The sequence below is a fragment of the Helicoverpa zea genome, chromosome 15 (genome assembly GCF_022581195.2).
Source record: "Helicoverpa zea isolate HzStark_Cry1AcR chromosome 15, ilHelZeax1.1, whole genome shotgun sequence".
In the NCBI taxonomy this organism is placed as follows: domain Eukaryota; kingdom Metazoa; phylum Arthropoda; class Insecta; order Lepidoptera; family Noctuidae; genus Helicoverpa; species Helicoverpa zea.
The window spans coordinates 3,879,313-3,896,902 of record NC_061466.1 but is presented as its reverse complement, the minus strand read 5'-3'; the positions used below and the strand labels follow the sequence as shown (position 1 = coordinate 3,896,902).

Here is a 17,590-nt window from a genome sequence, read left to right as displayed (position 1 = left end):
GTCGTACGTTTTAATTAATTTGGAAACAAGTTTTTCAAACAGTGTATGTCATATGTATGTCTTTATTTCTTCTAGTCTCAGTTCTTTCTTTCTTATCTACGTGGTATAATTTTCTTGAATTGAGTAGTGTTCAATAAATTATTAATAATACTAAGTGGTGCTTAGTTTACAGCCAACATTATTTCTTATAATATTTTGGTAATGTAACAATCTTCGTCTTGTTCCCAAACTCTGAATTAAGTTTTAAGGACGAAATACTCAAGAATTAAGAATGATAATTCACTTAAAGTTACTTCACAATTAAGACAACTACTTTACGTAAGTAGACGCCGGTATCTTTTGACGGCATTTACGACTATAATTTTCCGTCGAGAGACTGGGACATGAATTTACTTTTGGAACATTTCTCTTTTCTTGTAAAATAGACTATTCTTATTTTTACTTTCAATATTAGGTTTAACATTAAAAATGAAATATCTGCAGTAATTCAAACGTACAAAAGTTCCGACTTGGTATAATTATTCATGACACACAATTGTGGCTTTCGACACTTAAATCTCTTGCGTTCTCGCGCTGTTTGAAATTTTGAAAATTTTAATAATACCTACGCGTATACGCGTAGGTACTGTCTCCTATAATCGCTGTCATGTGAAATGAGAAACAAATATTAGCAGTCGAATCACGTATCAGACCTGTTTTTTGTCGCCTAATGTGTAGTCTTTAGTCACAAAGTCGTTACGCTTCGGCGTGTGCGTGGCATTTTCGCTTATCTACGCAACATTTTAAGACGCCCTAATTTCCACGATAAACCCTGGGTTATCTCCGGATTATCTTGGAAAACACTTCGCAGTACAGGATTCTGAAAGAAAATCCGCTTAGATAAATAAGGAAAGCTCTTCAGAAACTATGTTTGCGACATGTTTTTCTTTTCATTTGCTTGCTACGATGAGTTGAGTCGAGTGCCCCCGTGGGAGTCGTGAGAACATTCCCTCGTATTCGAGTTACATTCTCTCGGGAAGACTTATTTGTCTATCTATTTTATTCGATTAATATAAGAGGTCAATTCCTGAACGACTCGACTGATTGAGTTAGGTGCTTGCGTTTATTCCGGGAGGAAAAAGAGGGTCGTTGAGTAAAATTTCAAAGTAAACAGAACTCAAGTTGAATGCTATCGACACGTACTCAGTAGTTACCTGATAGACCTTCCAAGCCTTTGATGTACGTGTGTGCTCAGAATCTACATAGTTACCTACATGAGTGCCTCGTGTTATAAACTTGGTGAGCAGAATTCGTGCTGCCTTTTAGTAAAGGTGTTATATATATTTGAGTTTTGAAGACATTTTTCTCGTTAAATGAATATCTATCACCGAATGAACACGTTGACACGTCGTTCAAACAGACCTTTTCAGCTTTAAAATAATAAAGATAAAGCTATGTATAAAGATTTTCAGCTTTGAAATCATAAGACAAAAAATACGAGACAGATAATTTATTATCATATTAAACATATAGAAATTAATTTATGAGAACTGTAAACAAAGTTTTCATATCATAATAGGTATCTCAAAATAAAACTCAACGATAAATAACACGTAAAACGTATTTATTTACAAACCATATTTACAATGTTCTAAGTGTATTCACAGATTTATTTGACTAAAACTTAATATTATACCTTATTTACTATATCCAGCTGGGTAATATGATTTCGGTACAATTATTTATTTATTAGGAAAACAACATCAACGTCTATTTTTATTATTTCGTCATGTTGGATGAAAATATAATAAACGAAGGTTTTATTTACAATGTTTGTGTCACGTTTTGTAGACACTAAACAATTGAATTTGTAACTTAGCATTTTCATTATTGGTTAGGTTACTTATAAATAAATTATTAAAAATAATAAATTAAATAATAATCGATGTTGTCTATTACTTGACTTTGAGAATATCTCACGCTGAATAAAATAGTAACTGCCTGCTTTTCATGGCCAAATAATTGAAAATTAAAGCTACAAATTCATTTGTTCATGTAAATGTGACATTAATCATTACTTCCAATTATTCAGGTATATTTACAAGGTCAAATCAGGGGTATGAGTGAATGAAAATCAATTGAAATTGTTTCGTTAATAATTTACAGTAAGTACTATCAGTAGATGTTATTAGCAATAGGTACTATGATGTTAAAATTGTTAGTTGTTAATAAGTATATTTACTTTGATTGAGCTAGAATTTAAAACAATTTAAAATTTCCTGCATTAAAAAAAAATACCTATCTTTGACGTTGCAGTTTCAAATTATTACTTAAAAGAAAGTATTGTAAAAATAATAAAAAAAAAAAACAAGTATTTTAATTAAATCCAATGCTTTACGTAGTATCAATAAATCTACTCAGTCCTTGAAAAAAAAACTTTACACAGTGAAATAAAAAGTAAAACATATTTATAATAAAATATTATGAAATTTATAATTAAGAAAGCAACTATAAAATTTAAGGTAAAAATGTGAATATTTTTGTTAATCTGGAAAAAACCACGAAGAAAAATATTTTAAATTTAGATTTGTGCTAATTCTTAAAATAACGAAATCAGAGCAAATTTAAAATACAGGTACAAAAATATACATAAAAAATTATAACCGCTATCCAAATAATTACCTTTAGCAAAGCTTAACAAATCAACGATAAAATGATTTCGTAATAAAAGATGCTTATTACAATAATTCGTTTCTTTATACGTCAGTTTGACTTACGGCTAATTAAAAACCCTATTTAAAAGTGTTTGTGCCTGCATTTTATGCAACATTACCAACATTAGCTGGAGCTGGTCATCTAGTCACAAACCTTCTGATACAGTAATTATTCAACAGAAAATTTCTAATAGATCTCGATGAATAGTGAAACATTAAAAGTATGTATAGCATGGTTGTGGTAAGGAATGTTTTCAATTGACTTGTTCTGAGCGAGAGAAGCATCAGGGGCGGTAAGGGCGATATTCTCTTGGACCGGCTCTGCATCGCTGCCGGCCGCTCCCCGCTCACCACGTGCACCACCACGGACGCCGAATCTATTACAAAAAAGTATCCTCACTTGACATGACTTTACGAAGGGAAATGAAAATGCAACGAAAATGTCTCCCAGCGGAAATTAAATCATACGTCAAAGATTATTTATCCAGAAAAGGCTTTTCACAGCAATGATATCCCGCACCCTATTTAAATGCCGACCGAGCCTCACGATTTTTAAGCGTATCTTGAAAAAAAGAATTCGCGAGAATTATATTAATGGCGTGTAAGGAATACAAATGGACGATAAGAACTCCGAGTACACAGTGAATTTGAACACGTTGATTCAGTACTTGAGGGGGAGAGGCGTGGAAAAAGACAAATGGTTTTTACACAGCCATGGACAGAGATATAGTGAAGTACGTTAAATGAAAAATGTAGGTATGCCATAACAGACCCAATGGACGTCCACTGCGGTATACATATTTTTTATAACACCCACATGTCCCGCGAGGGTAAAATAATAAAAGAACTGTGTAAAGTAGCTTAATAGTAAGCCGCTGTAGGAAATAACAGAATGTGGAACAAAGGCTTGCTATTAGCTATTTCACATTGGGGGCTTCGTTAAGGATTTTTGTGTGCCGTGCCTAATTAGCCGAGTCATAATTTTGGCTTTATGAAACTTAAAATAATGCGACAATTTTGTGTAACTTCTTCCTTTTTGTAGGGTAAATACATGAGGTTTGTTTACCTGAGCTGCTTGGTGCGCAGGTATAGTTGCCGGAGTCTCTAGGCGAGGCTCGCGCGATGAGCAGGCGACTGGTGCGCGTGCGCTGTTCGGTCTCGACGCTAATGCCGCCGCGTTGGGCGTAGTTCACCACGTTTGAACCTCGATACCAGTAGATGAAACTGCACAAACGAAATATTCTTACAATAAAATCTTACTAATATTATAAATGCGAAAGTCCGTTTGATTACTACGCTTTCACGAAAAAACTACTGAACCGATCATCATGAAACTTTGTTCACATATTCTCGGTGGTAGAATGAACATAGGAAACTTTTTATGAACACAACACGAGGGCGAAGCCGCGTCTGGAAGCTAGTATGTTATGAAACAGAAAAATATTTTCATCGAAATCGTTTAAAACGCTTTAACTTTAGACTTCTTTTACTTAAACACATTTTATTTTAACCCACTTCGTCCGCCACTGTTCCTATTCGGGATTCAATTTGCTATCCCGATCACACGAACGCTTGTCAGCAAATAGTTGTGCATGGATTGTCTCGCTTGAAGAACGGCGCCTAACATGGGAAGTCACACAGTCAGTCTGTATGTCGAGTCAACACCCTCAGATTACTGGAGTCGAAGCTTTATATCCCCACATATTGAAGGTATGAACGAGAAGTGAAGCAGTTTTGAGCTTGGTTTTAAGGCGATAATGTTTGCTCTGTCGGAAGCATATTTTATATGTTACTCGCACAGAAACGGGATTTTTTCCTGTTTTAATAATAAATCAAAGTCGATTTATCTACTTGTGTTTGTTCTATCTTTTTTTTTTCATACGACTTTTATGAAACACCCTATTTTGTAAAGAAGCATTCAGTTTGATTTTGAAAATGGTTTGAACACTGTTTTTCGTCAAACTATTTCAAAATGGAGACTTAAAGGATACAATTTATGTCTGCCCCATATTCCTTGCTCCCATGTGTAGTTCAAGAACATGCAGTGAACATGTCCACTTTAGAATATTACAGCTTATTTTAAGAAAAATACTTACCTTGGCGGATCGGGAGCATGCCTGGCTATGCAAGTGAGATTAATGTCAGAACCAGCTCTCACAAACAACTCCGGTCCAGAGAGTATTTCTGCTTTTGAAACTGCAACAACCAATCACTTTAGTTGTATTGAATATTTAATCATTTGCTCAAGTAATAGGAGATTCTGAAGTTCTCTGGCGGCAATTTATTTGCCAACCTCGAAGCGCAAGATTTTGCCAGCAAGCAGCTTTCGTCGGAGCTTTGAAGCTTTTGCCTTTAAAATATTCTGTAGTTTTTATTTCCATATATTTACAACCAACAATTTGAGTCCTTTATATTAACACTATGGACACCAGTCATCGTATAAAATTGAGGGAAAAATATGCGGAATCATTGAGTAAATTAATGATACGCAGAAATCACACAGTTGGTACCTATGTAATTATTATGACACTTGTTTATTAAGCAGTGGTGGAAACTTGTCCTCCTTTCACAAATTGTTTAGTAATCAAAATAAAATAAAACTAATTATTTATCCATACTAACCTACAACGGTAAGCCTAAACGACAGACTAATCTTAGGCTCAGTGGACACTTGACACTCATACGATCCTGAGTCACGTGGTTGCGCGGGCGCCACTCGTAACGTCCATTCGTTGGATCCGTCCGTGTGTAGTGCGGCGAAACGCGCGTCGCTGCTGTATGTGTGAACTCCCACTGTGAGAATGTGCAGGTCACGTTTGCGTATCCAGGATACCTGGGGACAATGTGATGTGGCCATTAGAATATTTTAGCTGTCGCCAAACTTGGAATAAGTTGTCTTGCATTTCTGAACACCAAAGATAAGTTTTAACGACAATACTATTAGCAGTTTATATACAGAAAAAATCGTCTTATATGTCCTAGATCACGGTTCTGCATTTATTCATGTACGTTAGATAATCAATACTGGCATTATGTATGCCTATTTAGGTATATGAAGAAATAAAACTTAGTACATATATTTACAGACATTGTCTTAATTTTTAATGATCAATAAAAAATACAGATGTACAGTGTTTTATACGGCACTGGTAAAAAAAATCTTTGTCTACTTTTACCATTTGAACCCGGATCAACTTTTTGGATGATGTACATAAATTCTTGGTACCGGACCCGAAAAAACTCAATAAATTATCCAAAAGGAACCGTGGGAGGTCCGTAGAGTCACGGCAGGAAATGTAAAGGGCGTTCCAATCAATTTTCCGATATATCAGTTCATATTTTATTAAAGATCCGTTCAATTTCAAACACCCGTTACCTTCAACATCATATTTCTTTGCTTGTTTAATATCGACCCTATTATTCCAAAATTAGAATTCATTTTTGTTTTTTTGTTGACAATGATATTTGCCGTCTTATTTTCGTTTGACAAGACAGCAATTAATCATACTAGATAAACCAAATTTTATTTTTTTCTTCTACGGGGAAAGTTAAGCTATCTTAAATGAATCGACCTTCTCCATTGAATAGCATTTAATGTTACTTAAGCAGCAATATTAAAACTATTTTGGGCAAAATGTGTTTCGACGAAAAATATTAAAAGGTGATTAATTTGTAAGAACCTTATTTTTAAATATTTTAGCTATAAGTTAGTTTTAATAATTATTTATTTAACAATACCTCTGTTTTTTTTTACTGAAACGGTACTCAACTTTAATTCCAACTTAAGTCTTTCCGTAAAATTACTTTAAGTAAATGTGACAGTGATAGGGAGATGCTTGACCAGCAGCATTTAAAATTAAGTGACCATAGTACTCGCAAGTTTGTTTAAGTCTGCACATATCCACTTAAGGTTGATGACCAGATTCATCATCATCGGCCTTCTTATCATCTCACTGCTGGGCACATGCCTTCTCTTACATAGAGAAGGATCGAGCGTCAATCACCAAGCTTGCTCAATACGGGTTGGTCATTTCAGACTTCATAGTCCAGGTTTCGTCCTGTTGGTAGCCAGATTTATTAAAAATTAAAACATCTAATAACAACTCAAACACGCACCCTTCTGCATGCACCCGATGTAATTAAAAGCAGTAACCACATCGTGTACTCGTTGATTAATCTTTAATTAGATTGTGGAAGGAAACATTAGTGCTTCAACACTTTCAGCGGCCACAAGCCCCGTCCATTATTAATGAGGTTTTGCGTTGGACAGGCGCTAAGTAATTTTAACAGTTCCTATTTGAACCGTTCTAAAATCACTGTTCTCTGCGATGATTACGGAGCGGAACATGTTGTTAGTCCCAGCGCTACCCGACTTGTGGAGAGGCGATCGTTTTAAACAATGTTGGTCAGCTCGAGCCTTCAATTAAATGCAATGCTAGCCAAGCTCACACTGGGGACTTAGACACACACTGTGTAATTTTCTCTTGCACCGACGACGTCACAATGTTGACAAGACAACACACAACACAAAGCCAAATGGAACACAGAAAACTCGAAAATCGAATCAGGTGGAACCGTGTTCGTCCAAGACGTTTATCAAAATATAAATTAATTTAGTTGGACGATTTCGAAATAATTGCAAATTTTGCTTTTGAATTAATAAGAGAAAATGATTGTCAGATAATTCAATTTAATTAAACTTTCTCGGCGTTTCCCTTGAGGACAAAATTATGGAAATTTATCGTTAATATTTCTCGAAAACATCTTTTATGTTCAATTGTTGTTGCATCGGTTAAACTGAATATCAATATTTTACTATAAATAATTATTTGCTTTGTTCATCTTGTATCTAAAAATAGAAAATTATCTCTTTGAAACTATTTATAGAAATGCCAGTCAGCATAGCTACCTATTTCATTTCAATAAATATGACTAAGACATTACACAGTGACATTTTTTGATAGTAATTTTCATGTCTTTAAAGTAATTTATAAAGTGGTTTTGATTATCTTTTACACGTTTATCAATAATTCTAAATATTATAATAAGTACTCCAAATCATTTTATGACACATTTTTTCAACTTCTTTTTTAAATGCTCCTCTTTTGTCTATCAAAATCAAACAAAAGGATTACTTTATTTCGTAGTTATACCAATCTTAAACATTCCTTAAACAAACATAACAATTAGAAACGTCAACAAGTCGTTGTTAACGTTCTCATTCAATTCAATTTACGTTAATAAAGATTATAAATTATTATTAAGTAACCCGTAACCATATCGATATTTTGTTCCCGTCGAGTTAAGTTCTTCCATGCCCATCAGCATTGGTGGGAATTAACAGAAATTCTCCGATGAAAATTTAATTAATGTCGTGAGCCACCGATCTCTGCTTTCAGAAGCGTCTTTGTTCAAAACAATTTTCAAGTACAAAATACTTTCTCATTATCACAATCTGTAAAAGCTTTTGTAATGTTCAATGTGGCAAATAGAGGCGGTTTTGTTATTAATTTATTTGTGGTTTGCTTTTAGTAGCGACAAAATACGTTATATTATTTACTTACGTTATATTTAACCGTACATTATATTTACCTACCTACAAAATATTTAATCGTACATTATATTACATAGAGAGACTAACGAAGACCAGTTGCTGTTTTATTTATTTCTAAGTGCTTTGTTCCTCTTGCACCATACACTCGATTGCCTGGTACATAAATGCCTGGTAACATAAATGTCTGTGTGATACATTAGACATTAGCCTAAACAAATAACAATATAATACGTAAACAAGTTAGAGTTAACCGAGCAAGTTAACTCCAAATAAATCTCAACAAAAGACTTCCCAAATTACGGTAATTTTAAACCGTTTTCCGTTACTTGTCACGTTCCAAATCCAATATTATTGGGTAATTCGTCTTGATCCCATCCCGGGAGATGTATCTCAGCCCTTTTTAACGGCCTGTGTACATAAATTTAGTTTTATTCCACAGACGAAACACACTCACGTAATTTTGGTGCTCGTTTTTATAGTTAGCGTAGACGGACGTGACGAGACATTCAAGTTGTATGTACTTATGAACTTTTGTGTAGGTACTTCGTATTCTATTTTGATTCTGGGACATTTCTAAAAATAACTCCAAGCTAGGTTTAAACTCAGAGTGTGAAGAAATAGTGTTGATTTCAAACATTAATGATAATATGATTTATTCCCCGAAAAATTAGGTCGAGTGCAATGGCTAGAGTAGACGTATCTACTGCCACTAGCAAAAAATAAAAATTGATTAATACCCTAACACTCAATTTATTAGCTTAACTTTTGCTAGGTTCAAACATGATTTGTCATTCAAGATATTTTTCTGAAATGTTTTTCTTTACTTAGAATTTTGGCATAGATACTTTTGTGAAAAGGGCAACTTTTGAATATGTTATGAATGTGACATAATGTATTGAAAGTGGCGGAAATGTCAGACCTACAGGTACAATTTTCACTAAGGAAGCTTCGTATCCCACGCATAATTGCAATGTAACTCAGTATTAAAGGTCGATGTTTAAATCAAGTAAAATGTAATAGAAATTGTCCACTACTGTTTCACCCGCGTACCGCTCACATCTGTCTTTATTGCAATTTTATTTCTGGTCGGCGTAGCATGTCTTCTTCTTTCATACGTATCAGTCTAACGTCATCTCACAAGTGACATTCTTTCCAGCCATCATCTTTCACACAAATCATCCATTGTTCTTTTGTTTCAAGAATGTCTACATTTAACAGCTAATGAAGGCATTCACCCAAATTGCTAGGTATCTCAGTCTCGACAAGGGAGTTTAATAAATCTTTCACATATCATTGATTTCCCTGTTGCCTGTAATCAGGTGAGAATTTCTTAAAGAGACTACAAATCTGCTGATGTAGCGAGCTCAGGGTAATTTGTCTCGGGGGAAATTCTCAGTGGTATCTTTTTTCGCAGTTATTTTCATGCCGATGTTTTTCAGAATGATTGCTGTAATTTTTAAATGGAAGTTTTTGCATTTTTAGGGGAAATGTATTTTTTATTTTGAAATTGTCGTGCTCCAATATAATAAAAAAAATTATGAATGTTATGTTATGTATTTGAGGTTTGGCGGGTGTGTTGGGAATTAAAAAACTATGCGAAATTCCATATTTGTTTATCCTGAAAACGGTTTTACTAACAAATAATTAAGTTAAAGTTCCTACATGAAATAACCGTTATTTACACAGCGTTTGCTGATAACAATACATAAAAATAATCTGCGATCACATTCCGAATAAAACGACCCTCTCTAATCTGTTTATTACGAACCTTAAAATCCAATGTATAATCCAAAACCGTTGTCCAACCAGTATTCCATTGTGACACCAGTCATAAATGGCGCGATCGTTATTAACCGAGCTAAATCGTTATACAGTACGTATTTTATTTTCACAAAATAAAACAAAATCGCCGTTGCGGTTGGCTTTGTTCCAAAATGTGTGGCTTCGTGGGCCTCGACCCAATTCTCTTTGCTTTATTCGACGGCGACGCTCACGCGACATTTCCTATTGCACTTACTGAGGCTTGTACGGAAAATCAAATCCCACATAGGAACTGTTAAGCCGCATTGCCAATATACACCCGAACGCTGACTTCGATAAAGATGTCTAATAGAATTCCTTTGCCGTTTTATTACGTGTTTGTGGTATCGCATCGTGGCTTAGTGGTTGCAATTTTGTTGATTGTTCTATTTTTAAAAATTACGAATTGTTTTAACTTTTTTGTGGCAGTCGACTGAGGCTTTTGTAATAAGGTTGTACTGTTTTATTTTTTTCTCGCTGTAAGCGATTTAATTTTATTAAATGTTAAAGATAATTAAAAATTTTAAAAATATAATAATCTTACTTATAAGAATGAGTATTTATTTTTGATGGTCTTGTAATGAAAATTTCTTATATCCAAATAAATTGTATACCTAAAGGTTACTATAGTAGGTTTAGTTCTTATCTTAGCTTTGTTAATAAATTGAAAACTTGTTTAAAATTATTTTTTTCACTGCAAATCCAAATCATAAAATCCTCTTCGAAAAAAATCCCAAACATATAGCTGTGTGAAAAACACAAAAGAACGAATTAATGTTTGGCCAGAAAACAGAAAAACAAAATGCTACTTAAAACATTTGTCCCGTTTATTGTGAAAAGCTTCGCCAGTTAAGAGCTTCCGGGTGATAAAGTCATAATTGAAAAGTATTTAAGGTCTGTCGTAACCTTAATTTGTGTTATTAGGGATGTGAAAAGGATTAACTGTGTTACATTATTTTTATAGAGATAAAGATTTTGTATTTTACTTTTGAAAATATTTTTAGACAACTTTGACAATTATTTTCGTCATTGTACATCTCATTTGCCTAGCTTTTTCATAACTATGTTGGGGTTAGCTTCCAGTCTAACCAGATGTAGCTTAGTACCAGTGGGGGCGATTCCGTTGGCGCAAAGGTCACCATGTCTACCAAATACTTCTGGTATGATTCAGTAATCTTTGTTTACTCTAAGTTACCAAACTTACAAAACACAATATATTCGAACCTTTAGGTGTGATGTGCTTAACGTCGCGTGTTCCGAACAAATAGAGACTTAGCCACGTTTACTCAATTTTTACGGTAACTGTGTTCCAAAGTTATAGCCGTATGGCGCGGCCAAGTTTTTACCAAAATTGTTTCGTTGCTTTTCTTTTGTTATTTATTGCTTCTGAAATAATGATGTTGGGTTCAAAGTCGCACGTGACTTTTTTACTAATCGATCGGCTGAGGTTACGTTGCAACGGCTGGTGTGGGTCAAAAATTAAGAAGTTACACGTCTCTAGAAAAGTTTCAAACCAGTATTAAAAAGAGGGTATATTATTCCACCCATAAATATTCTATATATGCATACCTCATAGTTCTATCCACCACTGACGAATCGTATAGGCGTAATAGCAATAGGCAACAGACGCCTGGTTCAGTCAAGAGGCGAAGTCTGTCAGATTTGTCCAACCTTACAATTTCCATAGCTATTTTCCAGCAGAATGGAATAATAGCCGAAATGAAAAGCAACGCCTACGCCTAGAGGCAAAATTAATAAAGGCAAAACCATAATAAATTATTTTCATTCAAACAACTTTGGTGCCTGTATTTTGTGATAATAATAAATAAGGTGTATTTTTGGAAAGTGAACGTACAAGGTGTGAACACGGAACGCGATCCTTTTCATAACGTTTTACAGTTCAGCGGTTATTTACATAAAATTGTTGGTATAGGACGCCATCGACCGGTAAAATATTGTTAAATTCTAAATAAACGACGCCCTTAGCTGGTATCAGTGACGCTATAACGGTACATTTTTAGGGTATTTACTTTTTATGATACATGACTTTTAATGTGCAAAATTATTAATGAAAAATATAATTTATGTTGTGCGTTATATTAAAAGAGTGTGTTTATGTGTAGAAGGTGGGCTGGTGTTACCTACTACTATTACGAGTTAGTACGACAGTAGGTGGTAGACCAGTAGTGGTAAGGCATAGAAACCGCAAAATGTGCCAATGGCATGGTGTCTCTGTAATTCTGAACACAGATCCTTGAATATCAAAGATATCTTCCTTGCTCTGATCTGTATCAGAAACTCGGTTGACGGATCCGGAACGCGGGTTGAAATTGCGGGGAAAAACTATTACTTAGTCTATGTATCCGAAACAACTGCAATAAGTACTTATTTTTTTCACAGTAAGTTACATTTTCGATTTCAATTATTCTTCTAAGTTCTCTCTGTAAGGAAATGCTCCTAATTTTCTTAAAAGGTGTTAATGATTTTCACTACTCGTGGTTTCTTTGTACCAAAGAATAGTCCAAAATGCTGATGAAGGTGTAAAGAAAACTTATAGGTATTCCCAAATAACTGTGAAACCACAAAAATGCACGCTGAAGTTGGAATGCATTTTACAAATATGCATTGTTAAGCTTCCTCTCTATCCGTGTCAATGTCGTCGCTATTTTCGTTGAGAGCGTCCGAGGTAGGCGGGAATCTAAACTCGGTCACCTATTGTCTAGTCTTTAACAAATATACGTAGATATAAACTATGTATTCTAGGTATATGACGCCATAAGTATTTTCGTTAAGATCTCTCCACAAGCAAAGACTATCATAAGATTAATTAATATCACACTAGCAGTTCTACGTTTAAATGACAAAAAAAACTATACAAAATACACAATTTAAACATATGGACCCATTTGATCCAGGTTATATATAATAGCATTTCGAAAGCATTTATGGTCTAAGATTATTTCATTTATCAAAAAGTTTACACACCGTTGGTTCAATCTGTAGAGGCAGGTACAATATACAGGTATACCCACATAAAAATAAAGTTTTCATGTACTAAATTTTGACAGCAGCCATAACTCATCTCGTTTGTGCTAAATTGCCTCACTTTACAAGCCTGGGACTAGACCAGCGAATTTCACACATAGAAACCCAGTATGACAGAAATTAATTAGACAAGAGGCTCCCAATGAAATAACTAAAGTATTTCCCGAATTTATGGAGCACATACAAACTATAAATCAATTTTATGTTCCCTAATAACGGTATAGCAGTGAAGATGACTCAAGTCGACTAATTAGTAAAGTTATTTATATTTAGCAGACGTTGGATAGATGGGACTTGTAACAATATACCAACTAAGTTAGGAGTCAGTCTTAACGTTCCATTACTGTTCTGCGTTATGGAGCGTAAAATGCGTTCCTTTTTCAAATGTACGATGTTCTGTTGTTTTCTTTGTAATGTAATTGTTTTTTTTTTTCTTCTGAGTAAATCGCATCGTATAATTGTTTGGCGCAGTCAGTTGATTTATTGAAAATTGCAGTTTCGTGCTGCCGAACACAATATAGTATACAACTAAGTTCGGTATCAGATAATCTCTACAACCAAGTTATTGATATAGGTAATCTACACGTGTGTATAATACCTATAATTAAGATTTAACACTTCCTTCAACTAGAAACTGAACTAAAGGAACTAGAAACTTAGTTCGGAAATTAATAATTAATTCTTATATTGCTTGCTTTGCTTTGCTTTAATGGCTTGTAACGTCTTCAGAGCAAGGAGCAAGGAGGAATACTATATGCTTTGAAGAAAGAACGCCAATTTAAACAATGAAATCCTTTTTTATTTTCATATGAAATGGATATTTGGACTGTTATTGTAAGAAATTTTCAATTTGAACGAACTTAATTTAAATTGTAATTTTGATTAGCGATATTGCATGTTTTTTTTTGTAATTATCAGTTCATGTTATTATTTTAGATAGTAGTTTATCGTGTGCAGTGGTTGGTGTAAAATAATTCGAATTGTATTTGAAATTCAACGGTGCACTTATCAAGCGAGCAAAAATAACACGGCTTTTAAAATATTGCTTCAATTTCTACATAGGTAGGTACTTCTTCAAAATCATACAGCGCGAGGACGTGAACAAATGTGATCGAGTGGAGTTCCCAAACTTTACTGATACATTTTGATCTACAAACCACTCAACAGAGCTGTAACTTAAAAAAAAACACAAGTAACGGCCAGAAAAAGATCTTCCCCATAAATTAAAAAACAAAGCGATTGAGGAAAATTTGTTTTGTACAAAGTCACCGCTGTTGACAAAGTCCAATTAAATTGTCACCATCCGAGACTGTTCTATTTACAGAATCGCCCGTACAATCCCACACTGATTAGTTTATTTATATAAAAAGACATTCTTATGTGTCTTCCAGCGTCTTATCCTACCCACGCCCAATCATCGCAATCACGCCCGAGCTTTTTCTCAACTATGTTAGGGTCGACTTCCAGTCTCACTGGATGCAGCCAAGCTTACAAGGTGCAACTGCTTATCTGACCTCCTAAACCCAGTTACAACCCAATACTCCTTGGTAAGACTTCCCACTGGCTTCTGACTACCCGTAACGACTGCCAAGTATGTTCAATTACAGCCGGGACCTACAGATTAACGTGCCATCCGAAACACAGTCATTATTGCCCAAGATATACTTAGAAAGTACTTAAAAAATTAGACAAGTTGCACTGGTACTTGCCTGAGCTGAAATGGAACCCGTACACTCATACTTGAGAGGTTGGTTCTTCACCCACTAGGCCGACACTACTATCGCACCGTCTTATCCCACCTACGCCCAATAAAAAGCCTAAATATCACCCCCACCTACTTACTAAATCTTGACACCGACATTAGAGGAATTCTAAATTCGTAAGTACAGTCACGTAAGGGAAGCTTATATTAAATTCCTCCATAGATGAAGGTGACATTAATATGTGGAGATTTTAGCAAGTAGCTTCCCAAAAGATATTTAATATCCAGACGTTTCATGTTTACAAGAATTTCGTAGGTACTTTGACAGGGTTGCTTGGGACTACTGTTTCATGCGTCGGAGAGTGAAATCAGGTTTTTCAATGATAAGCGGCCGTTGACTTGAGAACTTCGGTTTGTAAGATGTATTAAAAAGATTGATTGAAAAACAGCACTTTTTGAAAGTCAAAGTAACATGAGACAACCCCCAAAAACACCAGAACTTCACCATTTCCCATGTATTTTTTCTGGGAAGAATAAATGGTGCAACATAATATGTTCGATAAATCTACTTATATTTATAAATAAAATATTAGAAACATAAGTTAAATAAATTAACTCGGGAAAACATTTCAATTCAAAACCGAATAAAAGTCAGTTCTTAAATGCAGAATTATGAAAATATTTTGAACATCGGAGATACCACAGATAGCTAAATGTTAGCCATTAAAATAAAATGCAATGCTTATCTCGACTTATATTTTTATTTAGTGACCTCGATAACATTTTAAGGCGCAATTCAGGTTGAAAACTGGCTTAAAACTGCGGATTTTAATACAACGTCAATAGAAACAGATAGTAAATAGGTAATATATATAGCAGATAAATACAAATTTACTGTCTTATATTTTGAATATTAAATAGAAGATTGGCTGTTTCCTGAGGTTTCACGTGCGTCTTAGGGAACTATTTGGCATACCAGGATAAAATATAGCCTTTTTACCAAGGAGTGAGTGTAACATTCTAATATTGAAATACTTTTTGAAACAAAGTATTTGCAGTGAATGATAATAATAAAAATACTAGTAACGTAGTATCCGTACGTAACTAGTAGTATCCTTACGAATAACTACCGGAGATATATCGTGAAAGACGGGACGGTTGACATATGTCGGGCATGTCACCATCCGGGTGAGTCTATCAGACATATTATATCTGGTTGTTCTCGTTTGGCTAATGGTGAATATTTGCACAGACATAACCAAGTGGCCAAGATCATCCACCAGCAGCTTGCTCTGCAATACAACCTTGTAGACCTTGAGGTACCGTACTACAAGTATGCGCCCGACCCAGTTCTCGAAAAGGACCATATCACGTTGTACTGGGATCGATCTATCATCACTGACAGGACTATTGTAGCCAATAAGCCTGATATTGTGGTGATAGATCGATTAGCGCGCCGCGCGATGATAGTCGATGTCGCCGTTCCGCATGACGAGAACCTTGTGAAAGCTGAGAAAGAGAAACAAATAAAGTATCTCGACTTAGCGCACGAGGTTGTCGCCATGTGGAGTGTCGACACGGCTGTTGTTGTGCCGATTGTCGTTACGGCCAATGGTTTAATAGCCAAGAGCCTCGACGAACACCTCAGGAGGCTCTCGTTGGGCGGCTGGATCAAGGGACTGATTCAGAAGGCAGTGCTCCTTGATACGGCACGTATTGTGAGGAGGTTTCTGTCTCTGGGACCCTAACCACCGGTACCTTGGACCCTGTGCCCGATATCGGTGGCAACCTATTTTTTATATTTTTAAATGTTTTTTATTTTTATATTTAATATTTAAAAATGTAAATGATATGTTCTAAATAAATAAATAATAATAATCTAAAATACTAGGTAATCTTTCTTCTTCATAATATTAGTCTAGAAATAGACCACACAGAATTATATTAATCGTTGAGTCTATCTTTGCAGCCATGGAAACGGTGCTTAACCAAGTCTCGGCGTGGGATGATAATATAGTTAAACGGCACACAAAAGGACCACTAAGGTAGACAGATAAGGGTAGACTGAAACATCAGATAAGTAGGTCTACTTTACTGCTAGGTACTTATGATCAGACCATGTTTTATTCTCTCCTATACGGCAAGCAGTAAACGAGCAGACGGCTAATAATGCATTTTTTTCTTTCAACGTTGCACTACTATTCAATAATAATAATTTAACTTTTTATCACACAGTTACCCCGGGTACAGGTATCCTGGGTAACTGGGTTGAGAGGGTCAGATAGACAGTCGCTTATTGAAAAACACCGGTACTCAGTTGCATCCAGTTAGATTGGAAGCCGACCCCAACATAGTTAGAAAAAGGCTCGGGAGATTATGTTGTAGTTATCTCAAAAATTAACTAAGCTATTATATAACGTGACATCAGTTTCAATCAGGAATGTTCAAGTAAGCGTAGCCTAAAATGCACGCTTATGAACCAAACTTCAGCAAACTCTGCGTTTTGATTTAACGACTGATGCTAGCTACATGGGAGCTTCATAAAAAATATTCATGTATTCAGTTGATGTAATATTGCAGAGTAACTTCGTACCGTTTTTCCTTAAACGAAACGAAGCGACGTTATGAGCTTGTAGTGTAGGCTGTAGACCTTTTTTGCAAGTTGATTAGATTCTTAGTATACAACGTATTTGTATGTAGGGTGAAAGAAACAGCGAAATTAAAATGTAGGTATAGTAACCGTGCTTTGACTCAATTAAGTCCTCCGTTAGCGCCTTTTTTCACTTTTAATGGCTC

General features: G+C 35.0%; 1 protein-coding gene across 1 annotated transcript in view; it reads right to left on the bottom strand.

Annotated features, from left to right (window-relative positions):
- Positions 1-1,582: 1,582 nt before the first annotated feature.
- The window catches only part of LOC124637124 (hemicentin-2-like), a 97,365-nt gene continuing 81,357 nt past the window's right edge, over positions 1,583-17,590 (bottom strand). The window contains exons 4-7 of the mRNA XM_047173467.1: positions 5,316-5,526; positions 4,790-4,889; positions 3,760-3,917; positions 1,583-3,070 (exon numbers count right to left, since the gene is read on the bottom strand). Coding sequence (XP_047029423.1) covers positions 2,832-3,070; positions 3,760-3,917; positions 4,790-4,889; positions 5,316-5,526 — 708 coding nt within the window. The 3' untranslated portion in view covers positions 1,583-2,831. The remainder of the gene's footprint in view (positions 3,071-3,759; positions 3,918-4,789; positions 4,890-5,315; positions 5,527-17,590) is intronic.